Here is a 25,484-nt window from a genome sequence, read left to right as displayed (position 1 = left end):
AGAGGTATTCAGAGCAGTGACTTAGACAGGCAGGACCACGGGACTCTTTGCAGATGAGCTGAGACATGATTTTTCTAACTTCCTCATACAGAAACAAACATGCCTCAAGAAAACCATCAACATATCTGGACATAACATCCAACTGCAGGGTCAGTCCTTACCTGCACCTCCAGGGAGCTGACACTGCAGAATCCAGTGCTGCTGGGGCATCCTGTCCAAAGCCTTGACTGGGCTGTGGGCACAGCAGGGGATCCCTGTCTCTGCTTTGTTTCTGGCCAGCCCTAGCCCTTCACCCAATGCACCACAGACCCTCATCTTGCCCCTCTTTGCAGAGCAGCCAAAGAAGAAAAAAGCAGCTTTTACCTTAATGCCTTCAGCACTGGGCAGGGTCATCTTCTCTACACTGCACATGGTTAAATGATGAGATCTCCCCACACCCCAGCCAGCATGAAGTCTGCTACTTTGGAAAATACAAGAAAAGAGAAAAGCTAAGGAAAGCCTAGTAAAACTACGAAATACCTAAGCAACCAATGGCACTGCAGTCCATGAGGCAAGAGGTTCTGTATATTTAATACAATGCCTTGAGATCATCAGATAATGGAAACTGATTGAAGACAAAGATGAAAATTATGATCATGATGAGAGTTTCCCCTGGGCTGGGCTCACTGTTTGGTAGGATTGGAAACTCAAAGGCAAGCTGGGCATCCCAGAGCCCAAGTAGAACTCAGCCTGGCCTATCTATGAAGAGAGCTCCTGGACCCACGTTGCTCTTGTTGCTCACAAGAGGATTTCCCACTAGTAAACCTTAACTGCAGTACACCGGGCATCACTGTACTGCTGGGACTGAAGGACACCTTCTTGTGTCCTGGCTAGAACAACAGGAAAAGACACTGAGCATGCCCTGGAAATTTGACTGGTTTCTCTTTATCAACCCTCAGCTTTTAAGTTCACAAGTCAGATGAATGCCAAAGGAGGAATAGGACTCTGAATGTAGCATAGTGTGGGGTGAAGGCGACTCACACAGAGACAACAAGGATACAGGCAGGAAAATGTGGGGAAAGTTGGGGGTTGCAAATTCACAGCAGTTCTGATTATGCAGACTCATATATTTCTAGGGTTATTTCCCACTCTGGGAAGAATGACAAGGAAGTTTTGTTCCTGAGAGCTCCAGCAGGTCTGTGCAGCCCCACCATCTCCTGACCACCGTGTCCCACTGCCCCTCTGCTGCCTCCCCTAAGTGGGAGTCCCAGCAGACATACCCCGATGCCACAAGTCGTCCACAGGACAGTTGTACAACCCAGCAGGAAAAACCGGCAAGAATAGATTGCAAGACCTAGGAAGAAGGATCCAGGGCTTGTGGGGGTGCAGTGGGGAGCTCTGAGGTGTGGAGGGAAGCACTCTAGGACAATGGGGTAGGAGTGGAGAGAGTCGTTTCCACACCACGCCCACAGACACCCCCGCCCTGTCCTGCCCGGCGGGGCCGCGGGCCCGGGCCCGGGGCGGGAGTGTCGGGGCGGGCAGAGGCGGCGGCGCTGCCCCGGCGAGGCGGGGCCGGGCGGGAGTGGCCCGAGCGCGGCCCCGCTCGGCTCCTGTGCGGCTGCCGCGGAGCCGGGGCCGGGCACGATGGCGGCAGGGCCGGGGCAGTGGCTGCTGGCCTTGGCCTTGGCCGTGTGGCCCGCAGGTGAGAGCCGGGCGGGGAGGGCAGCGAGCCCGGCCGGGGGAAGGAGGGACAGCGAGAGGCAGGGTCAAGGGAAGGCGCAGGGACGGGGGCTTGAGGAGCTGCAGCAGCAGGGACAGGAAAGCTACAGAAGGGACAGGGGCAGGGACAGAGGAAGGGACAGGGGCAGGCTCTGGCCGCGGCCTCTCCCGCAATTTCTGAAGCAGGTGCGGCTCAGCCCCGGGAGGGCTCGCAGGGCATGAGCCCGGGCACGGTGTTCTCCCCGGAGGAGCGCGGTGGCGGCTGTGGCTGTGTCTGTCCCGGGGCACCGGGACGGCAGAGGAGCAGCCTCGGGCGCTGGGTGCGCTGTGCACGGTGCCTGCGCTCTCCCTCGGCAGGGCCGGGGACACCGGGACCCCGGGACACCGCCCTCGGTTCGTGGTCGCGCCCTGCCCGATTGCTGCGCTCTCCGTCCGCAGGGCTCCGGGCACAGCTGAGGCTGCAGCAGGCCGGCGGAGGGCTGCGAGCGGCCGGGGACTCCGTCACCCTGTCCTGCCGCTTGTCCAGCAGCTCCTTCGGGGGATACACAATTCGGTGGTACCGTCAAGCACCCGGAGGCAGCCTGGAGTGGTTGTCTCTCATCAGCTTCTCGAGCAATGCAAAAATGTACGGGGCAGCGGTGGAGGGTCGGGCCACAGTCTCCAGGGACAGCTACCAGTTAGAGTCATCTCTGTTTGTGTGGGCTCTGCACCCCAGCGACTCTGCCCGGTACTTCTGCGCTTTCACACAGGGACAGGAAACCCAGCTGAGCTTTAACACAAACCTGCTGGGGCCTGGCACGGGGTGTGGCAGGTGTAAGGAAGGTTAGAGTCACCAGGGGCCACGAGTTGATGTGTCTCAGGTCTTTTCCCAAGGAGTCAGATCAAAGGCAGGTGTTCTGGCCTTGACTGCACACGGCCAGGATTCTAGTTTATTGCAAATTTAAAACAGAGTAGAATTGCGAGTAACAACATTAAAAAGCATTAAAACATCTTGGCCCTGCTGAAGCCTCACGTCATCCCAGGTTTGCCTTCAATCCTGCATTCCTGGTTTCTCTACCTCTTCTGTCCAAAAGGCACAAGGCCAATGTGAACAGGTGTAGGGTAAATTTCTACACTTCTCATATGGCTCCTTCATAATCAAACTGCTCTGGCCTGGCTTCTCCACAGGCTCCACTTCCCTCAGGTCACAACCAAACAGTCTGTGAGTATCTCCAAGCATGGAGACTCCACAAGGTGCCTGGACAACCTGCACCGGTGCTTGGTTATCCTCACACTGTGAGGCTGCACTGTGGGTGATAAATGCCATAGTTCCAAAAATCCCCTTTCCTCCTTCTTTCTCTGAGTCTTATTTCTGAAAAGGATGTATTACCATATGGAATAATCCTTTGCTAGTTTGGCATCGCCTGTCCTGGCTGTTTCTCCTCTCAGCATCTTGTCCATCATGAGCCTACTCACTGCTGGGGCAGCATGCAAATCAGAGAAGGCCTTGATGGTCTGTGAGCACTACTGAGCAATATTGAGCTAAAATATCCCCCTGCCTGTGTCATCGGCACTACTGTGAAAAAAATTAACTTTGCCCCACTGAAAATTAGTACAGCTTTTTGAACTGCCTCAGGTTCAATTTCTCCAGCCTGCCGACGTCCCTCTGGGTGGCAGCACAACCCTGTTGTGCAGCAGCCTCTCCTACTGCTCTTGTTTCATTAAAGAATTTGCTGAGGTTCATCTTGATTTCCATCTTCCAGATCACAGATAAAGATGCTAAAGAGGGCTGGACTCAACTTTGAACCCTTGGGTGCCTTGCTAGAAAGTGACTTCCAGCCAGACCTCATGGCACTGATCACAACTCTTAGGGATCTTCTGTCTGTCCGCTCTTCTGTCCAGATCGCCATCTACTCATTCAGTTGAGAGTTCTCTTAGGAGTTGAGCTTCTCTTAGGACCTTATTTTGAAGGACAGTGTTGAAAGCCTTCCTGAAGCCAAGGCAAACAATACACACTGCTCTCCCCTCATCTACAAAGCCAATCATTTCAGCATAGAAGTTCTTTATCAAGACTGTCAAGTGCGAGTTCCCCTTGGTGAGTCCTGCAAATATTCTTGTCATTTATGTGCCTGGAAATGATTTCCAGGATTAGGTGCTCAATCAGCATCTCAGGGCTCGAGGAAAGCTCCCTGGGTCCCCTTTCTTGCCCTTCTTGGAGACAGTGAGATTTGCTTTCCTCTAGCAGTCCTCAGGTACTTCCCCCAAACACCATGATCATTCAAAGGTTATTGAGAGCCTCCATTCTCCAGACTATTCCCCTTATTTTAATTCCTGAAAACCCTCCCTGATGTTTTGGCCCAGGAGGTGCTGGATCTCTGTAAAGCTAGAAGGTATTGCACAGATCTCTCAGAACAGAGAATGTTTTATTAACATCCTAGGAAAGGTGATAGGAGGTTAGGAAATCTTACATGTGAGATGATGCTGGAAATCCCCACAATGGCACAGCCTCCGGCGGGACTCTACTCAGGACACAAAAGATTGCACAGATTCCCCACGCTGATAATGTTCTATGCTGCTGCAGTATGTAGAATTTTGGCAGGGTTTTCTTACAAATACTGAGGAGTTGAAAGGGCTCAGAGAACAAGAAACTGGGACAGCTATGGAGGAGCGCTTATAGCCCCGGTACAGCAGCCTTCATCTCCCGGGGCGCCGCTGCTCCTCTGCCTACAGCAGGCAGCGCCCCTCTCCGAGATTCGTTCTCCTGGGTCCCCCCCACCCCCCCGTCCTGCCCGGCGGGGCCGCGGACCCGGGCCCGGGGCGGGAGTGTCGGGGCGGGCAGAGGCGGCGGCGCTGCCCCGGCGAGGCGGGGCCGGGCGGGAGCGGCCCGAGCGCGGCCCCGCTCGGCTCCTGTGCGGCTGCCGCGGAGCCGGGGCCGGGCACGATGGCGGCAGGGCCAGGGCCGTGTGGCCCGCAGGTGAGAGCCGGGCGGGGAGGGCAGCGAGCCCGGCCGGGGGAAGGAGGGACAGCGACAGGGAGGGGCAGGAGCACGAAGAGGGACGGGGACAAGGGCGGAGACGGGGAAAGGACAGGAGCAGAGGTAGGGTCGGGAAGGCGGGCAAAGGCCGGGGCAGACACAGCGCCAGGGGCTGTGGGCCGGGGCTGGCGGCTGTGGCTGTGCCGGGCCGGGGGCACCGGGACCCCGGGACACCGCCCTCGGTCCGCGGTCGCGCCCTGCCCGATTGCTGCGCTCTCCCCCGCAGGGCTCCGGGCACAGCTGAGGCTGCAGGAGGCCGGCGGAGGGCTGCGAGCGGCCGGGGACTCCGTCACCCTGTCCTGCCATGGGTCTGGATTCAGCTTTGATAGACATGATATTTGGTGGTACCGTCAGGCTCCCGGAGCTAGCCTGGAGTGGATATCCTTTATCAGCACCCCGTCGGGCAGTATAGAGGACTACGAGACAGCAGTGCAGGGTCGGGCCAAGATTTCCCGGGACAATTCCCGGTCCGTGGCTTATCTGTCATTGCGGCCCCTGCAAGCTCAGGACTCTGCCCGGTATTTCTGTGCCGTCACACGGGGGCAGGAAATGCTGATGAGTTTTAACACAAACCTGCTGGGGTCTGGCAGAGGTTGAGTTAGACGTCGGCAAGGTGAGAGTGGCAGGGCCCGGGAGCCAGTGGGTGTCAAGGCTGTTTCCAAGAAGTCAGGTGCCATCACTGTGCACCACTGGTATTCCTGGCCTTTACTGCAAACTGCAGGGATTCTTATTTATTGCCAAATTTATTAAGAGTAGAATTGTGAGCAATTACAAAATGCCTTGCTTCCACTTTATCCCTGTTTCCTCCTAGGCTCATCCTCAAAGCTGCATTCCTGATTTCTCTGTCTCTTCTCACCAAAAAGCAAAGGGACAACAGGAAACGAGGTGTGGGATCATTTCTGAGCAATTAATCACTGGTCTTCATCTCTACTGCTTCTTTTTCCCTTCCTCCCTCCGTCTGCAGTCAAATGGCTCCACCATTCCTTCACAAGAGCTGCTGTCCTTCAAAATGAACCCTCTCCAGCCTCAGTTCTGCACAGGCTCCACTTCCCCACTGTCATGACTAAACAGTTTGTGAATATCTCCAGGCACAGACTCCAGAAGGTGCCTGAGCAGCTTCACCAGTAGCTGGGCACCCTCACACTGTGAAAAAGTGTTTCTCTCTGATGTTCGGTGAGAATCTCTTGTGATTTTCATTTTGTGCTCATTGCCCTGTCAATGGGCATCGTGGAGAAGAGCCTGGCCACCTCATCGTGTTTCCGTACACTTATGACAACCCCAACCAGCTTTTGCTTCTCCAGAAACAGGGCCAGCTCTGACAGCCTTTTTAACCTGGAGAGACGTTCCACTTCAACAGATGAAAACCAAAGAAGGCTGGGTCTGCAAGACAAGAGAAATAAAGAATTTATGCCCTACTTCTCCATCAATAGGCAGATTTTAGTCATTTCTAGGAAAAATGGTTTGTCTCTCACAGAATGATTCCTTGGGAAGACAAATGCCATCACTGCAAATGTCCCCTTTCCCCCTTTCCTTGAGCCTAATTTCTGAGAACCACATATTGCAGTGTGGAATACTCCCTTGCTCAGTTGACAGTCGTGGTGCTGCTGTGTCCATCCCAGCACATTGCCCAACCCCAGCCACTGAGTGGTGAGTCAGTGGGAGAAACAAAAAAGGTCTCTCAGCACTGATGAGCAAGAGGTTAAAAAGCCTCGTGTCCATAATAAGGCTCTTTGCTCACAAAGAGAAAAGAAAGCCTCACACTCCGCTGTCTCTCGTCCCTTACTGCGCGGGCCCGGGCCCGGGGCGGGAGTGTCGGGGCGGGCAGAGGCGGCGGCGCTGCCCCGGCGAGGCGGGGCCGGGCGGGAGCGGCCCGAGCGCGGCCCCGCTCGGCTCCTGTGCGGCTGCCGCGGAGCCGGGGCCGGGCACGATGGCGGCAGGGCCGGGGCCGTGGCTGCTGGCCTTGGCCTTGGCCGTGTGGCCCGCAGGTGAGAGCCGGGCGGGGAGGGCAGCGAGCCCGGCCGGGGGGAAGGAGGGACAGCGAGAGGCAGGGTCAAGGGAAGGCGCAGGGACGGGGGCTTGGGGAGCTGCAGCAGCAGGGACAGGAAAGCTACAGAAGGGACAGGGGCAGGGACAGAGGAAGGGACAGGGGCAGGCTCTGGCCGCGGGCTCTCCCGCAATTTCTGAAGCAGGTGCGGCTCAGCCCCGGGAGGGCTCGCAGGGCATGAGGCCAGGCATGGCTGTTCTCCCCATGAGAAGCGAGGTGGCGGCTGTGGCTGTGTCTGTCCCGGGGCACAGGGACGGCAGAGGAGCAGCCTCGGGCTCTGGGTGCGCTGTGCACGGTGCCTGCGCTCTCCCTCGGCAGGGCCGGGGACACCGGGACCCCGGGACACCGCCCTCGGTCCGTGGTCGCGCCCTGCCCGATTGCTGCGCTCTTCCCCCGCAGGGCTCCGGGCACAGCTGAGGCTGCAAGAGGCCGGCGGAGGGCTGCGAGCGGCCGGGGACTCCGTCACCCTGTCCTGCCGCGGGTCCGGATTCACCTTTAGAGATTATGGAATTTGGTGGTACCGTCAGGCTCCCGGAGGCAGCCTGGAGTGGGTGTCCGTTATTAGTTATGATCCGACAGTCTTTTATTTTAGCCAGTCAGTGCAGGGGCGGGCCACGATTTTCCGAGACAATTCCCGGTCCGAGGCTTATCTCTCCCTGCGGAGCCTGCATCCCAGCGACTCTGCCCGGTACTTCTGCGCTGTTCCCACGGGGACAGGAAACCCAGCTGAGCTTTAACACAAACCAGCTCGGGTCTGGCTCAGCACCCACGAAATTTGGGGACGGTGAATTCCAAAGTGGTTCAGGGCTGTTCCTAAGGAAGCCGGGGCCATCCCCACTCGCAAGAGATCCTGGCCTTTCATGAAGAGCTCTTTTCCCAACACTGAGGCTTTCCTTCTCCTGAGTCCCAATTGCAATGTTCTGTTCTGTAGAAGAGGATTAGGTTTTTCTGTCATCCAGTGGGCCTGGTGACTGCCTGGCTCCAGTCCCACTCTGCCTTCCTTGGTCCCCTTCTTAAATGGAACATGCAAATCACCTGGGCTTTGGCAACCCCTTTGCCAGCTTCCTTTAACCCTTGTGGGAGTCATCTCCTTGCACCACTGAGAGCAAAGCAGTGATGCAGTGGGCCTGATTTTCATTCAGGTGCATTTCGAGGTGATGAGATCCAAGCAAGAAGCTCTGCAGTGTGGTGGCCAGCAGGGAACACTGGGACCCTCCATTGCACTTACAGCCCCAAACCTCCTGTATTTACATGGCCTGGTATCTGCAGCATCCTGGTGAGCCCCTGCAGTAGCTGCTGCAGTGCCAGGGCCATGGAGGCTCCTGCAGCCACACAGCCCCTTTTGCCCATAGGAGCTTTTCCTGCCAGGCTGACCACAGCTCTGGGACTCTGACCATCAGCAGGCTGGAGCTGGGAGACAGTGCACTCAATTACTGCACCCTGGAGGGACCACAGCGAGAGACACTTGGGGTGTGCCTGAAGTACACCAGCTTCCTCCCCTCCTGCGTGTTCACATGGGTCCCAGCCCATGCAAGGGGAGAGTCATGAGGGGGCTGTGCCTGGGGTCAGAGAATCGGGGTCTTCTTGGTCCTGGGGGCTTGCAGAGGAGAGGAGGAGAGTAGGGAGAGAGGAGAAAAAGGACAGTTTCAAATGAAGGAAGCTAGAATAACCACTCAGCTCCATCTGCCTGGCCATTCCAGGCCTCAAATATACAAAGGTTGTTGTACAGCATGAGTGTTATTTAAATTCCTTTTACATACAGTCTAGATAGCGGCGTTGAGCACTTCTCTGGCGTGCCTGTTCGAATGTTTGACCACTCTCAGTGAAGAAACGCTTCCTGTAAACCACCCATCACCTCCTCTCATGCAGGTCTGAACCATTCCCACATCCCATCACTGTGTACCAGGGAGAGCATCTTACTCCATTTCCCTTCCTCACCAAGCTGAGAAAAAGATGAAGCAGCACGAGAGTCTCTTTTTCTCCAAACCAGGCCAGTGTTCCATGGACTTGGGTCTCTAGGGAACCTAGCACATCACAGAACCACAGAATATTGAGAGCTGGAAGGGACCCACAAGGATCAGTGAGTCCAGCTCTTTAAGTGCATACCCATGTACAGGGGCCAAACCAGTAACCTTGGCACCATTAAGGCCATGCTCTAAACAACTGAACTAATCTCAGGATAACCACTGACATGCTGGAGCAGCCCCATGTGTCCCAGGACAACCTGCTTCCCCCTGGGCCTGAATCCCACTGCCTCTTTCCCCAGCCTCAGGTCTCCACTCTCAGTGGCCTCCTCTACCCTCTCCAACTCCTCTTTCCCACCCCTGTCCAGGAGATCTCTTCCACAAAGGACTGTATCCAAATAGCCAGAAAAAGAGAGGAGGGATTGGATTCAGCCTGTGGTGGGCCTGTGTGGAGTGGGGCAATGCTCCCCAGCAGGGTGGTTGCAGTCAGGACAATGACACTGTCAGGGCTCAGAGCTGTCCCCTCCTGTGGTGCTAGGAAGAGCCCTGGGTTCCTGCTGAGGAGGAGGACACAGGGCAGGGAGTGTCCTGGCTCTGCTGAGCAGCCTGGCCCCTGCACACTCCTGGGTTGCCTTTGCTGATGGGCAGGGGTGCGGGAGGGCTTTGACAGGAAGAGGCAGCAGCAGCAGGCTCATCACTGGGGAGCGAGTAGGGTGCTGGGCCAGAGTGTAGGGAGCAGGGTGAGGAGCACTTTGGCTTCAGGGTGCCCTGGCCAAGCTGAGCTGAAATCCTGGCGTGTCCCATGTGGGAGCTGCAGCTCAGCAGAGGCAAGGCCAGTGGGCCAGGAGGACAAACTGACAGCCTCCCCAGTCAGCTTCTAAGTCCCAGCAGCAGGCTTTGAAACTTCCTGAGAGAAAGGCCAGGGCTGGCCCCTCAGAGACACCTCACCTTCTGCCCACCACAGCATTTCCTGCCAAAAGAAGTATGTTCTTGCACTATGCAGTGTGAGAAGCACCCAGACATCAACCAACAGCTTCAAGCTCTGCTCCTGCTGCCCCACCTCTCCCCGTCAGTGCTGTCACAGACAGAGGGAGGGACCAGCAGGGGTCACTGGGCCTGAGTGCAGTGACAGAGGCACAGGCAGGGCAGGTGTGGGCAGAGCTGCTGTGCCGGCACAGAGAAGGTGGAGAGAGGCCAGGCAGAGCGCGGCTGGCCATGTGGAGTGCCCTGTGCGTGGGCTTCTTGCCCATTGTAGGTAAGTGAGGGCAAGGGCTGCTGGCCCCAGGAGCTGAGCGTGGCCCTGTGCTCTGCACGGCTCCAGGAGCGGTGCTGAGCGCTTGCAGCCGCACCTGTGCCCGGCTCCAGCTGCCCAGCCGTGCCTGTGCAGCACGGCCAGAGCAGCCCTGCTCCTCCTGTGCCTGGGAGCTCGGCACCTCCGTCCAAGCTGCCTCCTCTGCAGCCTGGGCACACGCAGGGCACCTCCCTGCTGCCCTCAGCTCTTGGGGCCCAGCGCTTTGCCCTGGCACTGGGCACTGCTCCTGGGCCACTGCGGCCCCTGGGGCACAGACCAGCTGCAGGATGGCAGCACAGGCACCAAGGCCCATTGCCCGCAACAGCCTCTGTCTTCCCTGGCCTCATCCACAGCAGGTTCAGGGACAGGAGAGTGGGTCCTTCACCATGCTGTCTAGGCAAGGACAAAGGGATTTGTCAACCCATGGTGCAAATCCTTCCTGCTGCTTTGGGGAAAATCAGAAAATGCTTCCTGTCTGACAGGGAAAAGGAGGGAGGGAACTGTGGAGTCTCCTTCCACGTGAGCCTTGCTAGCTGCTACCAGCTCTGCCCATGTGTGTCAGCTGCCTTCAAAGAGGAGCATTTTGTCCTCCTACTGTTTCAGTGCCCTTCCAAAGCCCCACCAGCATTGCCCTGACCTTTCCTGTATCTTGGAGTGACTGTGGCTTGTTCTTATTCTCTGCAGCAGTCACTGGGCAGGTGATCTTGGAGCAGCATCCAAGGGAATTGACTGTGCAAGAGGGAAATGCAGTCACCTTCGAGTGCAGCACAGAGAGAAGTGCTATGTGGTTGTACTTCATGTACTGGTACCGCCAAGGGCCAAGTGGCTCACTGGAATTTATTTACAGTGAGGGTGATATCTATGGACAAGGTTTCAAAGAACACTTTGTGGGATCAATGGAGAGCTCCCGGACCACACTGCAGATCCTGGCAGCAAAGCAAGGGGATGCAGCAACGTATTACTGTGGAGCAAGAATCACCCTGGAGCAGCTCTGCAGCAGAGTGAACCTAAAACTGACAGATGAGGAAGACCCTTGTTAGGCAGTGGCAGGTGCAGGAAACATCTCTCTGGCTTGGTGGCACTAAAAATCAGTGCAGGGAGGGGTGGTAGAAGGGCTGGTCCCATTTATGGTGCAGGAGGATCTGTTCTGGGAACTGCAGAAGCTGTTTGGGGAAGTGCAGGTTTGGTGCACGTTGCCTGGGCTCCTGTCCAGCGTGGCCTCATTTCTTTTCTGTGCCTTGGCTGCAGAGCCATGGGATGATGGAGATGTGTTGCTGTAGGTTCCAGAGTGCTGTGGTGGATGGGGCCAGGGTTTTGAAGATTGAACTTTCCTGTACCACTGACCACTCATCTGCACCACTAGCATGGGACCAGAGTGTACGGATCCAGCACAGGATGAGCACTCAGGGATTATGTGAGCAAGAGTTGTTGATCAGGCACAGATCTGACCTGCTTTTCTCTGCAGCAGGATCTTCCATGGACTAGGTGAGGGCACACCTTAGGCAAAGTATAAAAGAATAAATTCCTTTTGTGATTCTCTGCTCAGCGTCCTTGTGTCCCTGCTCAGGTGACAAACAACTGACTGAGGTAGCAAAGTCAGTTTTCCCCTGGCCCATTCCAGCGGCACAGACATGAGTGTGCCCGGGCCCGGGGCGGGAGTGTCGGGGCGGGCAGAGGCGGCGGCGCTGCCCCGGCGAGGCGGGGCCGGGCGGGAGCGGCCCGAGCGCGGCCCCGCTCGGCTCCTGTGCGGCTGCCGCGGAGCCGGGGCCGGGCACGATGGCGGCAGGGCCGGGGCTGTGGCTGCTGGCCTTGGCCTTGGCCGTGTGGCCCGCAGGTGAGAGCCGGGCGGGGAGGGCAGCGAGCCCGGCCGGGGGAAGGAGGGACAGCGAGAGGCAGGGTCAAGGGAAGGCGCAGGGACGGGGGCTTGGGGAGCTGCAGCAGCAGGGACAGGGACAGAAGGGACAGGGACAGAGGAGGGGACAGGGGCCGGCTCTGCCTGCGGTCTCCCTCGCAATTTCTGAAGCAGGTGCGGCTCAGCCCCGGGAGGGCTCGCAGGGCATGAGCCCGGGCACGGTGTTCTCCCTGGAGGAGCGCGGTGGCGGCTGTGGCTGTGTCTGTCCCGGGGCACCGGGACGGCAGAGGAGCAGCCTCGGGCTCTGGGTGCGCTGTGCACGGTGCCTGCGCTCCCCCTTGGCAGGGCCGGGGACACCGGGACCCCGGGACACCGCCCTCGGTCCGCGGTCGCGCCCTGCCCGATTCCTGCGCTCTCCGTCCGCAGGGCTCCGGGCACAGCTGAGGCTGCAGGAGGCCGGCGGAGGGCTGCGAGCGGCCGGGGACTCCGTCACCCTGTCCTGCCGCGGGTCTGGCTTCACCTTCGAGAATCATTATGTTCGGTGGTACCGTCAGGCACCCAGAGGCAGATTCGAATGGGTGTCCTGGATAAGCCATTACTCATCGCAGATTCGGTTTGGGTCAGCAGTGGAAGGTCGAGCCACAGCCTCCAGGGACAATTCCCTCTCTGTGGCATCTCTCAGCCTGCACCTCCTCCATGCCGGGGACTGTGCCCGCTACTTCTGTGCTGTTCACACAGAGACACAAATTCCCACTGAGGTGGAGCACAAACCACCTGTCAGCATCCCAGCTCTCTGCCTCGGAGCTGGAAGGGGCCTGTGTTGCCCAGATGTTCAGGGTTGCTCCCAAAGAGTCATGTAGACACAGCACAGAGTTTTGAAATGTTTGATTCTAATAGGGAAATCATATATTTTGGTGTACCCAAATAAGCTCCAATCTTTATGATTATCTTCTTCCCACGTGCCATGCAATCTCATTTCTCACTGCGTCAGCTTTGAAGCAATTTTCCTGTTTTTCTTGGTTTCCAGTATTACAGGTACCCAGCCCAAATGGTTGGGTGTGTGAATAGTCCTGCTGTGGCTTTGGGCACAGCTCATGTCCACTCAGCCCAGCCCATGGGTTTTGCTGCCTGAGGGGTGAGCAGAGGAAATGGGGAATTCTAGAGGATCATCTGGGAGCTCAGTGGGAGAATGGGGAAGGCTGTGTGTGTCTCTCCCAGGTCTGAGATTCTAAAGGAATCAAGGGTTTTTGAGCAGATGGATTTGCAGTTGTTGGATCCTGGACATCACAAGCAGAATCACAGGGGTGGAGTAGACTGATTGCTTAAGCTGCTGCTGTTTGTTTATCCTTGTCTCCTGGGGCTGCAGGTGGCCTTTCTCAGGTGAAGACAGAGGCCTCAGGCCCTACAGTAGGGAGGATCTCGGAGTCTGTCTGGCTCACCTGCCATGTCTCTGGTGTGGCCATCACTGACAGCAACTACGCGTGGGACTGGATCCGGCAGACTCCTGGCAAAGCTCTGCAGCACATGGTGATGCAGTATCCTTTCACACAGCTCCAGCACATCGCTTCATCCTTCCAGACCCGAGTCAACAGCTCTGCAGACCCCTCCAGGAACCAGCTGTGGCTGCAACTGCTCTCGCCAGCAGCTGCAGACACAGCCACCTATTTCTGCAGCATGAGAGAACTTGAAAAAGGCACAGTGCTTGAAACGCAGGCAGGGCCGGGGCAGAATTGGAAGGAGGGGCTTTAATCTAGCCAGGTCTCTTGTGGTTGCTGCAAAGCAAGGCTCTTCCCAGACTCCTCAAGACTAGTCTGGGCTGTCTTTTGCAGAAACAGATGCAGAAGTGCAACAGCAATAACAACGGCAGTCTCCCACAAGCAAACCCCAAACCATGAATGTGTTGTTAACTCCTTCCTTCCTTCTCATAATCTCCCACAGGCAGAAAGAACCAGGGGAAGAGGGTGGATTTGTTTTAGAGAATATGATGGCTTTGGTTTAAGTCGAGTTAATTTTCTTCATAGTAGCTGGAATGGGACTGTGCTTTGAATCTGTGCTAGAAAGAGTGTTGGTAATTCAGGAATGTTTTAGTTATTGCTGAGCAGTGCTTACATGGAGTCAAGGCCTCTTCTGCTCCTCATTCCACCCACCAGTGAGTAGCTGAGTGTGCACAAAATTTGGGAGGGAACACAGCTGGTTCAGCTGACCCCAGCTGACCAAAGGAGTCAACCAGGCCATAGGACATCATGCTCAGCATATTAAGATGGGGAAGAAAAAGGAAGGGGGTAGACACTGAGCATTTTTATTTCCATGTAACCACTATGTGTGATGGAGCTCTGCTTTTTTGGATTAGGGTGGATGCTTGCGTAACAATTGGAAGTAGGGAATGAATTCCTTGCTTTGTTTTGCTTGCACATGCAGTGTTTGCTTTACTTCTTAAACTCCTAAGTTATTTATTAAACCTACAAGTTTTCTCACTTTTACCCTTCCAATTCTCTGCCTCATCCAAGAAGGGGGGAAAGAGCAAGCAGCTGTGTGGTGTTTAGTGGTGCATCAGTGCTTAAATTGTGACAGAGAAACACAATGGGCACTGAAAGAGCTGAAGTTTTAACATAGGAAGGTGGAATTCAACTGCATTTGGATATTTCATGATGTTTAGGGAGTCTCACAATAACACTGCAGTAACACATAACAACAGTCAATTAATTGTATCTGAGGAAAAAGTGGCACTTCACTGCTAAGATGGACTTTCCCAGGACTTGATGAAAAACTCCTTCCCTGCACTTCCAGCTCTGGCTCCATGTGAATAAACACAGGTGTTCTTCTTCTGAGCACTGAGCATTCATTTCTTTATTTAGAAGTGTAGGCTTTCATGGAAGACACAAGGAGACCCATGCAAATGTGTCCATGGCCTTGTGTTCCTGAGCATAGTGCCTGAGGCATCCCATCCAGGAGCTACAGATGCCAGAGGGTCAGGCAGTTGTCCCCAGGCTTTGCTCCAATTCCCACCTTTGGCTCAATGGAAGAATTGCTGTAGTGGATTAATGTCAGAGCCCTTCAACACAGCACTGCCAGAAGTGACAAACACAAAGATAATACCACTTGATTTCTTCTGTCACCACCCTCTTTTCTTGTAGGTGTCAACAGCCCAGGGGTTTCCTCAAGGAGATATTCCAGCTCACTTCAAATCACTGCTTTTATCTGTCCTGTCCATAGTGGATGGACAGTAACTTACAGTTTCACCTTCAATATCTAATTTTCTGTGATCACCTGTAGTGTCTCCAAGGAATCCATGAGCAGGTGTTATTTTTTGTGTAGAGCATCCTCTGGAGCAGTGTTAGATGTTCAGAAGTAGAACAGTGTAGAGAAAGATGAAAATAAAAGCCAGCACCTCAAAGACATGAAAGAAGAGGCATCACCTGCCACTGGAAAAACCCCAAGTGTTTTTGTAGAACCATCTAGCACAGTGTGAACTACGTACCACAGCGACTGAAAACGACTGAACCACCACACACAAACTGTCTCCCTCCCTTCTCTTGAAGGGGAAACATGGTGGCCCTACCTCGTCTGTTTTTCCCCAGACAATTCTGTGCACATGCACAAATTTGATTCCCAGGATTACTCATACAACAGAAAAACTTTTTTTTTCCCCCAAGACCAATTTTTTCAACATTCAGCCCAAGATCTTGGCTTTTGCAAACAGCTCATTTTAGACATTTGATTGCCAGATCCAGTTAAACAGTTGGGCAAGATCCTTCTGTATTGAGATGTTTCCATTTGTTGCAAAATGTGGAAGATGTAAACTTTTCTTAAGAAAGCATGATGTTTGATCTTTGTATACTTTTAAGCCTAATCAACAAGAAGGAAGACAGTCTGTGAAACAGAGCAGCCAACAAGCCCTACGTTACGTCCAAGTGTTAGACAAATAACTTGTTCCTAGCATTGCCTTGTTAAGGTTTAGGGCTTGACATCTGTTCTGGTTCCTGCAAGAACAGGGTTAATTTTTGCAGTAGCAAGTAGGGTGCATGGCTAAAATAGGGATGTTATTCTGTAATACCTCTCCTCATTTCTGGGGGTAGGGAAAGGGACTCTTCCTCTCTTCACAGGTGTTCCTTCCAGTCCCAAAAACAGGGGAAGGCATCCTGTATTTGTTTGCTGTTGTGAGGTTTTTTTGTAAATAGTTGATTTTTCACTCTTTTTTATTAATATTGTTGCTGTTACTGTTTGTTTTCTTATCTCATTGCTGTTCCCACTAAATTGTTCTCTTTTCAACCCGTCTTCTTCACCTTTTGTGGCTCCAGTTTTTAACTCCATCCCACTGCAGAGGGAAGGGGAAGGGAAAAAAGAGCAGTGGGGAAGTGAAAGAGAGCAGCAGTGGTTTTTTTGGAGGATCTTGGTTGGGGAGTGCCGTTCCTTAAGCCATGGCAACATGCTTCAGAGATTTCAATCCTAATGGGAGAGAAATATGTACCACTGATAGTGGACACAAACAATCCAGAATTTCTGAGCCACAAGAATATCTGGCAGAACTCCCATGATAAGGAAGAAACTAACAAAGCCAAACTCCGCAGTTGTGTTAAAATCAGCTCCAAGTGGGTAAAAGATAATTCTGTCAGGGGGAGATCACAGCCACCAACACACAGACCACTGACCCAAGAAACCCCCTGACCCAAAAGAAGAGAAAGACTGAGCATATGGACTAATCAGCATGAGAAACAAGAGAATGATTAACCAATAGAATATAGACTATTAATAAATGAGAGAACTGTGTTCTTGTAGCCAATGAACACTAATTCCTTTGTTTGGTAAAATGCATAAATGCTAAAAGGTTTTCATAGTTGATGTGCTTGAGTTGTGGAATGCTACGGAGCACCCAGGGTTGAGCAACTCTGAAATAAATAATTAATGTCTCCTCTGAGTGTGTAATTATTGGCTTGTTACACACCACGAAACAAAAACAATTTTTTGTGGACAGCACACTTAAGCTCAGCATTATGTTCTCTTTGTCTCAGAGCACAGAGGAGGCTTTTGGTAAAACCAAGGATCCTTTTAACTTCAGATCCAACAATGGCCAGTTGCAGATACATGAAGAACAAGACCTGGAAACCAGAAATAGCACTTCCCACAAGGAATCTCTGCTATAAACATCAGAACAAGGACTTGGAATCACTTATGGTTGCTTTGTATTTACCCCTTATGAGTTTATTCAGGAGCCCTTTGTTCATCATTTTGGCCTTCTGACACAATGCTTGACTTACTGCTTTGTCAAGAGGAACCCTTCTTGAGACTCAAGGAGCTAATCTCTGAAAAGGAGCAGCTCTCCTAGAGCCCTCCTCTGTCCAAGACCACAACCCATGGGATTCCTCCCAGAAGATCCCTGAAGAGCCCAGATTCTGCTCTCCTGAAGCCCAGGGCTCCACTCCTGTTTTTGCATTGCTCTCTTCTCCCTGAATCCTGAGCTCAAACAGTGCATGGTCACTGCAGCCAAGGCTGCCCCAACCACCTCACATCCATCAGTTCTTCCTCACTGGCAAGAAGGAGGTCCAGCTCTCCAGCCACCTGTGTCAGCAAGTTTGCATCAGCACACTCCAGTAAACTCCTGAGTGTGTGTGCTCAGCTGTGCTGTCCTGCCATCAGACACTTGAGACACTTCAAGCACCCCATGAGGACCAGAGCCCAGAAATGTCCTTTTTGTCCCAAGAAGGTCTCGCCTTTTTCTTCCCCATCAGGTGTGGTGTAGTAGCCACCCACTAGAGTGTCCCCATTGCTGATGTGGCCTCTAATCCTGACCCATGTGCTCTCATCCCACAGCACAAATCCCAACTGTTGCCTCAGAGAAAGGACAATGCCCACTCCTTGCCTTCCCAGCCTGTCTTCCCTGAAGCCTGGTTTCACTCACTACAATGCTCCTGGAAGCTCTCCCACCACATCTCCATGATCCCACAGCGCTGCCTCCAGCCTGCAGAGTTAGAGCTCAAAGGCTGAGAGAGCTGGTGGTGCCCAGTCTGGAGAGGAGAAGGTTCTGGGGAGACCTCAGAGCTTCTTCCAGTGCCTAAGAAGCTCCAAGAGAGACCTGGAGAGAGACTTTGAAAAAGGCCCAGAGTGACAGCACATGGCAGAATGGCTTCCCACTGCCAGAGGGCAGGGTTAGATGGGATATTGGGAAGGAATTTTTGGGCTATGGGACGGGTGATGTCCTGGCACATATTGACCAGATCATCCCCATGCCTGGAAGTGTCCAAGGCCAAGCTGGACTGTCTTTGGAGTAACCTGGGATAGTGGAAGATGTCCCTGACCATGTCAGGGGGATTGGAAGCAGATGATCTTTATGGGCCCTTGCAACCCAACCCAACCCAACACAACCCAACTGAACCCAACCCAACCCCAAGCCAAGCCAAGCCAAGCCAAGTCAACACAACCTAACACAACCCAACACAACCCAACCTGTCGCGGTGCCCACTAGAGTCCACCGACTCTGTCCCCGGCAAGCCCAGGCGCGGCGACAGGCGTTCAGTGGGGTCAGCCTGCAAGCAGCACAGGCAGGGCTGACTCCCTTGGGTTCTTATCCCTGAGGGGCTCTTGTGAGCGGTGTTGAAGCGGCAGGCAGTGGAAAGAAAGGAGGAGACAGTCCTGAGCAAACAGAGGGTTTATTAAAAACACCTCCTCAGGCCAGAACTGGCCGAGGAAGGGAGGGTGCAGTGGGTTTTTGTTAGGGGCTGGCTGGGAGGAGCAAGGGGAGTGGTTGGCTGTCACTAGCCTACCGGGAACAGTTGCTGAGGGACCCAGGGGTGGGGAAACATAACGTGGACTAATCAGGAGAGGGTAGGAGGGGAGTTACAAAGGCGGGAAGGGTAACAGATACATCTAACAAATGTGGGCTAAAAATAACTCACTGTGAGGGAGAGTGAAGGAACAAAGGAATATTAATGAGGGGGGTGAGGGTACAGAGAACTGAACTATTACAGAGAACATATGCAACAAAACTGATTAAAGCACTGCCACATGAACCCAGGATCCTCTCTTGTGCCCTGGCCTGCATTGGACCACACATTTTCCTTCCTGGGTCACGTGAGCTGTCCCAACACTTCTCTCTGCTGTCCATGAGGTCATTGCCCTGCACCTGCTGATGGAGCTCCAATGCCTCGTGTTTGTTCTTCTACTCCATGTGTTTCTGCACAGGCACTGCAAAGGGGCACCCAGCCATGGTAATTTCCCAGAGGATTTTCTTTCCCCCCACAGATATTCTTTGTGTATATGCACACTCTCACAGTGCACCCCTTTTAGCCCTTTGTTTTTTCATTATTTTGAAGTCGTGTTCATATCGTTCCTCACCTGTTTTTGTACCAATATTTCCTGATGGGCACAGACTCATTGGGCCCTTCCTTTGTTACAAAAGCCAGGGATGGTCTCTTAAAGCTGCAGAATCTCAGAAGTTGAGTCTGCCTCTGGCCATAAAGGGTTTATGATACAAATGTTGAATATCATTAAGGATTTGGTCAATGTGCAATACCTCCTTCACTCTTTGATCCTCACTCCCAAGGTTTCAGTGCCTCTACACAACAAAGAACAATCATTTTGCCTACTTTCTCCTCTTACCAAAGCACCAGAACGACTTTCTAAGCTACTAAAGGACCACCAGACACCAGTCCTACGAGCCCAGAGGGCACATTCCTTCTGCTTCTGAGCACTGAAATAAATGGGAAAAAGTGGAAAGCTTCCTGCAAGTCAGAAGAGTTTTCAGAAATATTTTGACATAACATGAAAAGTACTGATAATTTTCCTGCTTTCTATCCAGCTTAACTCCCTCAGACTTTTCAGAGGTGTCATGTAATCCCCAAGTCCTCACTTACAACTCCACCTTTCTGATATTATTTATGATCCTTCCTTGAAAGCCACACAGTGTTTCTTCATGTGGTACGTTGGGTCTCAAACCACTGAAGAAGTCACGTGACTGCCTGTACAATCCAAAATTCTGTTTAGTGGAACAGAGACAGTTTTTACAAGGAAATAGATCACTGTGTACCGGGGCCGGAGTACCACGGTGATATAAACAGCATAGAGACCTGTACAAAAACAAAACAGGGAAAAAAGGTGAGTTATTTTGGGAAAGAAAGGAGATGGGTGACTATAATGATTAAGAAGAGAAATAGAACATTCTTTCTATATTGTCTTTTAGCCTGGAAAGATAAAAGAGCTCATGGACATTGTAAAAGATGGAAGAAAGGGAGAATTTGAAAAGTCTATACTCAATCAAGCTAACTGAAATCTTTGAACTATTCAATTAATAATTTTTCCCTTTCCAGTTTTAGGAGTAAATGTACCTCTGGAATCCCTCATAAACTTGCCCCCATGGATAATTAGGACTTTTATCTGGCTTTTCATCTCCTGTATTTACAGCACTTTTGAACACCATGAGGAAAGAGTGAGTTTTTGGAATAAGTCTTTGCAGTGTGAAGACAGATAAGCTTGTATTTGGACCAGGGACGACTCTCAGAGTTGTACCAAGTAAGTGACATTTCTTTATTTGTAAAATATTCTTTAAAAGGAAGGTAAGGGGTGGCGAAAAAAGTTTTGTGGTTTGGGTTCACTGAAAGATTTTTCAGCTGCAGTAATGCCTTGAGTGCACTCGCTCTCCAGCCAGGCTTTCAAGCCAAATCCTCAGCTTGGACCTGCTCAGGAAGGTTTCCCAGCAACAACTGGGCTCACTCTGCATAGCACCATTATCCCATGATCCCCAAACACCAGCAGGGCACTACTTAGCATGGGATAATGGATTCCCAGTTTGGGCAGCACTCTGGCTCCAATCTCCTGTCAAGCATCCAGTTCCCCAGTGGACTTAGCCACTGACTGACCTGGGGCAGGAATGCAGAGCTCAGTGAAGAGCTGACAGTGGTGAGGAGTTTGGAGACAGATCTGTAACTGCCTGGTTGGAGAAGTTCTGGTTTGACACTGGCACCACACTCACAGTGTCCCCACGTAAGTAATTCCACTGCCCTGAGGACAGAGGAGGAAGGAGGTTAAACAGCCTTGGGCTTAAATTCTCACAAGTGCCTCATATTCAAGAGTTTCTGGAATGAAAGACAATTTTCTCCCGAGTTGTGTGTGTTCTGAAACGACCAATGTGAGAGTAGCGATTATAAGAAGACTTAGTTATTCCTATCTTTATTTGGAATTCCATGATGTTCAATAAAGGTGCATGTCACCCCAAGCAGATTTAGCAGTCTGAAAAAAGACCTGTTCTTTCCATGCTGTTCAATGATTTTCTTTTTCTAGCTAAAGACAGGATATTTTCAGAGCTGCACAGCAACTCTGGGATTCTGTTGGACAGTAAAAGACGTTGGGACTTAACTATCAAAGTCCCTTTTGTGACTGCTGAAACACTTATTGACACCAAAATTTCCAGAATGTGAGAAACCTCTTCCTTTTCGTTTTGCATTCCTTTGGGAGCTACTAATATGCATTTTAAAGTTTTTAGAGCACAAATACTTAATTATTCAATCTTTTGCGAATTCCCCAAATCAAAAGGACATAAAATAGCAACCATTAGTGTCCATGTGGGATACTTCAGGCATATTGTGTTGAGGGCTCTGTTAAGGACAGAGAAGGTTTTCCTTTTGGTTCAGGTCGGATTATTTCAGATGAAATATTCTTTGAGAATGCTAAGGCCCAGAACGTTTTAGAATATTGGGCTCTTGCTGTGACTTTATAAGACTGAAGTGAAGAAGAAGTATAACTTTCTGTCCAAATAAATTGTCAGAACATAAAACAAATCCCTTCCAGAACCAAGCAGTGGTAGGAATTCATGGCTGTATTGTCAGGTAATCCAAACTAGCAGGACTCGAGTGAGGCTTCTGGGGTCAGATAAAAGAAATCCTCTGCTCTCAGAGCTGCAATTGCACCGTGTACATGATTTCTTGCTGATGGTCTAGCCCAGGGGATTATTGCAGAGAAGCAGCTTGTTTGTATTGTGTCTGTTGGGAAAGCCTGGAGAGGAGCCCACATGAAAAGCCTTTCAAGGTCTTCTCAGAGAACACGGAATGCACAGGACTGACAGGCTCTGGCCAACCGTGGTACAACACCTGGGAAGGAAATGTGTATAGGAAGAATAGTGAAATGAGCCCTTTTTGATCTGCACATTTTAACTGTGTGTTACTGCTGCTCTTGTCTTTGGGAATGGAACTCAACTGACCGTGGAGCCAAGTAGGTATCCTTTATACACTGGCATTTTCTGAGTTGTTACTCTTTAAATTTTCCCCCTTTTTAATATTTTATTCCCCCTAAAATTCATGCAGACACTCATTCATATTTTTCATTCACTAATTAGACTTTCTATGTGTAATCATTTGCATGCAACTAGACAATTTATATGTATAAATATTCTAATCCCACTTCTCAATGTTGCCAAAGAACTTGAACTCCACAAGGGAAGTTCTGTCTGCTATCATTCTGAATTTCTTTGGGACTTATATCTATCCATTTATCCAGGCTACTTAATAAGAGTTTTATAGTTTTAAAGTCATGCTTGGACAGTCTAAAGGGAAATAAAGTGTCTGCAGAAGTTGGTATACAAGTTCCAGAGACTATTGTATCAGAGTCAAAAATACAACATTGGTAGCAGAGAAGGGTAATGTACAAAAGCATAAAATAAATGTTACACAGCATTTCTGCACTAATTTAATCTTACTAAATTGTTCAGAGTTTGGATTCAACTGAACTGGTCAAACCAAGTTAAAGGATGTTCAATTTCTGTTTGGTGTATGGAAGAGAGAGTAAAAGGAAAAACAGTCTCATGAACATGCAAGGCAATCCAGGTAGAATTGTTGTGTTTTGGAATTAAATTGCTGAGAAAGCAGAATAAGTGGACTCTTGGACAGGCATTCGTAAAAGTTCTCTTCTTGTTTGTAGGTCCCTTATAAAATCAGAGGTACACTTACATGCAAAGCTTTGGCAAAAAGGAAGCTGCCATCCTGTGGGATTAAATCTAAAAAATACGCCCCCCCCCATACCCCTTTCTGTCTTTAATTTGATCTTTTGGAAGAAGCAGCAAGAAATAAAGACCACAAAAAGACAGTGGTTGATGATGCTAAAAATTAGTCACAGCTGGAGTATATGTGAATTTTTGGTCACTTGGGCAAGCCTGCAGTAAAATCAGTCATGTCTTAACCGTGCTTTTCTTTACAGACACTCAAAAGAATTCAGTCCCTCAAGTCATTTTGATGAAATCAAAGAAACTGGAAGAAGGTGGCAGCAAGGGGAAAGCAGCTTGTTTGGCAAGGAACTTCCTTACAAAGGACATCAGCTTGGAGATGCCCTCTAAGGAGGTCATATATAAACAGAGCACGTCCATTTTGACACCAGAGGGGTTGTACAATGCAATCAAAGTGGTCAATGTGACAAAAGACACAGAGGTGACCTGCACGGCCAAATTCGACAACAGCACAATAACAACACAGCCAGGTAGGGTTTGGTGGCACAGCTGTCACCTGTGTCTGGAGACAGTGGCCTGTGGGGCTTTGTGTTCTCCTCCTGACACCATTGCCCTGGGCAGGCAGCAGGAATGAGAGACACATTTGGTAGTTCAGCAGGGAGAGCTGAAAGATGTTTCAAAGCATCTGAAAGAAATGGGTTCCACTATTTAATTACTTGGGGAGACCTTATTTTGCAAAGAAGAGGGAAGACATGATCTGTTTGTTCAAAATGTGAATTTCCTTATGATTAAATATGTTATCCTGTAGCAGCAAAAATGCTGCAGCACCAGCTGGAACAGCCTTTCCAAAAGCTAGAAAATATTAAAGATCAGGAGTGTTGTGAGGCTGCTTTAACTAAATAAATGGTTATATTTTGTGGGTCAGTTTTTGTAGTCCTGAAGCTCATTCAAATGGAAACTAAAACAGTGCAGGAATTCTTCTGTTTCCTGCAACTACATGGAGAAATTGTCTCCTCAAATTAATGACGGAATTAATGATTCATCATATGGGCCCCAACATCCCTCAAGGTCCTACAGGAAATGCCACATGAACATTTCTTTAATCCTGTAGAAAACATGGATATAGTTTAAAATGCCTTTTCTTTTTTACACTACAGAAGAGGAGGCTGAAGAACCAGGAACAGGGGCCAGTGAGAGGGTTTGCAACAGCACAGAGCCCTCAGCACAAGGTGAGTCACCCAAACAGGTTGGCAAGTTACATTGCTCTCTGGGGCATAAAGGCAAGGAAATGTATTTTCTCCAGGGGAGAACACAACATATTCAGCACACACAAGCTGCTGTTCCAAGGTAGCTCCTGCAGTTACCCACAAGTCCCGGAAGGAAAAAGCAATGGAGACAGACCCTGGGCTCCCCTGTTGTTGCCATGTTCTCTACTGTCTGTTCCTTTGCTGCTCTTCCTTTCCCTTAACCTGTCACCTGTGGTTTTTCCCACTTTCTGCCAAGGTCACCACATCAAAACCTAGACCATGATGTCTCCCCTCTTTTCTGGTCACTGAGCAGATGCTGAAGGGCACAGAGTGAACATGCTGTCCATGGCTGTGTTGGGTTTGCGAGTCCTGCTGGCAAAGAGCATCGCCTTCAACACCCTCATGAGTATCAAGTTGTTTCTTTGCTGAGGTAAGGGAGCACACAGCTATCAAAGAGTGGTTCATGGGCTGAATTTCATTAAATGTAGTTTAAACCTCCCTTTGCTCTTTCAGACATGGGGAATGAAGGCAAGTGGAACCCAAAGAAGAGCAGCAAAGAACGTGAACCTGCAGCACAAGGGGCTTGAACAAGCAGGGCAGAGCTGCTGACAGAAACCAGCCAGGACACAAGGCAGCACCTTCCCCTGAAGACATTGATCACTCATCACTCCTGCCTGGCCAGCTGATTGACACTGGAGAGTTTTAAGTGCTTTTGCTGTTTCCTCTCCTCTGAGAACTGAGGAGAGTGCATTTATCCTCATGCTCCTGCTAAGCAGATCTCCTCACTCGTCTGGCATTTGCACACAAGTGTCCAATCTGCTTCAACAGCTTTAAAAACTCCAATGCTCACTCTACATACTTGGCCTTTTAAAAGCACCTTTCCCTGGCATGTTGTGTTCCTGCCTGTGCAATTGGAGCATTACTGCTGAGGGAATTCAAGGCCAGTAGTGGTCATTTGTAGCTTTGGGTTAGATTTAATAAAAAAAAGTGTGTATTGCAGATGCAAAGATCTGTGTAGGATCTGAAGTGATTCAATTCATCTGGATAACTTTCATTTCTTTATCAAGCCTGTATATCTTCTCCCAAATATATCTCTTTTGCATTTTAGGTTCCTGCAGTAGTGACAAAAATAAAGTTGTACTTGGAGAACATGCTGTTGGTTTTCTGTGCTTTTTCTTCTGAAACTGAGATTGAGATTGCTGGAATCCAACTCACCTAAAGCCCACAGGGATTAGAAACACGGCTTTGAAAATGTAGCTTTCCTGTTGTCTGGATTTGTCTTTTCTAGACTCTGTGCAGGGAAGGGTCTCTCTGGCACATTCAAGAGCCTCAGTGAGGAGAGTCCTTGCCAAAGGCATGAGGGAGGAAAAGGCTCATCTCAGCAGAGAAGAAACCCTGCTGTTGTTTTGCATTCAGTGATAGGAGGAAGGGGCCACCAGGAAACAATGTTG

At 51.1% G+C, this 25,484-nt stretch overlaps 2 protein-coding genes and 2 gene segments (V, D, J or C); all 4 read left to right on the top strand.

Moving 5' to 3' along the window:
* Window positions 1-25,484, top strand: part of LOC134553834 (M1-specific T cell receptor alpha chain-like) — a 225,863-nt gene that overhangs the window by 20,654 nt on the left and 179,725 nt on the right. The window lies entirely within an intron of this gene.
* On the top strand, window positions 1,595-16,766 carry LOC134553859 (immunoglobulin heavy variable 4-61-like). The segment is given in 2 exon segments: window positions 1,595-1,681; window positions 13,229-16,766. Coding segments are annotated over 2 exon segments (441 nt in total).
* Window positions 6,577-8,328, top strand: LOC134553879 (immunoglobulin heavy variable 3-30-like). The segment is given in 2 exon segments: window positions 6,577-6,696; window positions 7,155-8,328. Coding segments are annotated over 2 exon segments (396 nt in total).
* Window positions 9,215-25,472, top strand: LOC134553903 (Ig heavy chain Mem5-like). The gene is made up of 9 exons (XM_063404037.1): window positions 9,215-9,974; window positions 10,695-11,844; window positions 12,289-12,590; window positions 17,204-17,233; window positions 22,011-22,059; window positions 23,041-23,316; window positions 23,944-24,015; window positions 24,347-24,463; window positions 24,547-25,472. The coding sequence occupies exons 2-8, from the start codon at window positions 11,787-11,789 to the stop codon at window positions 24,460-24,462; spliced, it is 903 nt and encodes a 300-aa protein (XP_063260107.1). The 5' UTR covers window positions 9,215-9,974; window positions 10,695-11,786; the 3' UTR covers window position 24,463; window positions 24,547-25,472.

The sequence above is a fragment of the Prinia subflava genome, chromosome 8 (genome assembly GCF_021018805.1).
Source record: "Prinia subflava isolate CZ2003 ecotype Zambia chromosome 8, Cam_Psub_1.2, whole genome shotgun sequence".
Taxonomy (NCBI): domain Eukaryota; kingdom Metazoa; phylum Chordata; class Aves; order Passeriformes; family Cisticolidae; genus Prinia; species Prinia subflava.
The sequence above is the reverse complement of the archived record's forward strand: the minus strand, read 5'-3'. Positions and strand labels throughout refer to the sequence as shown.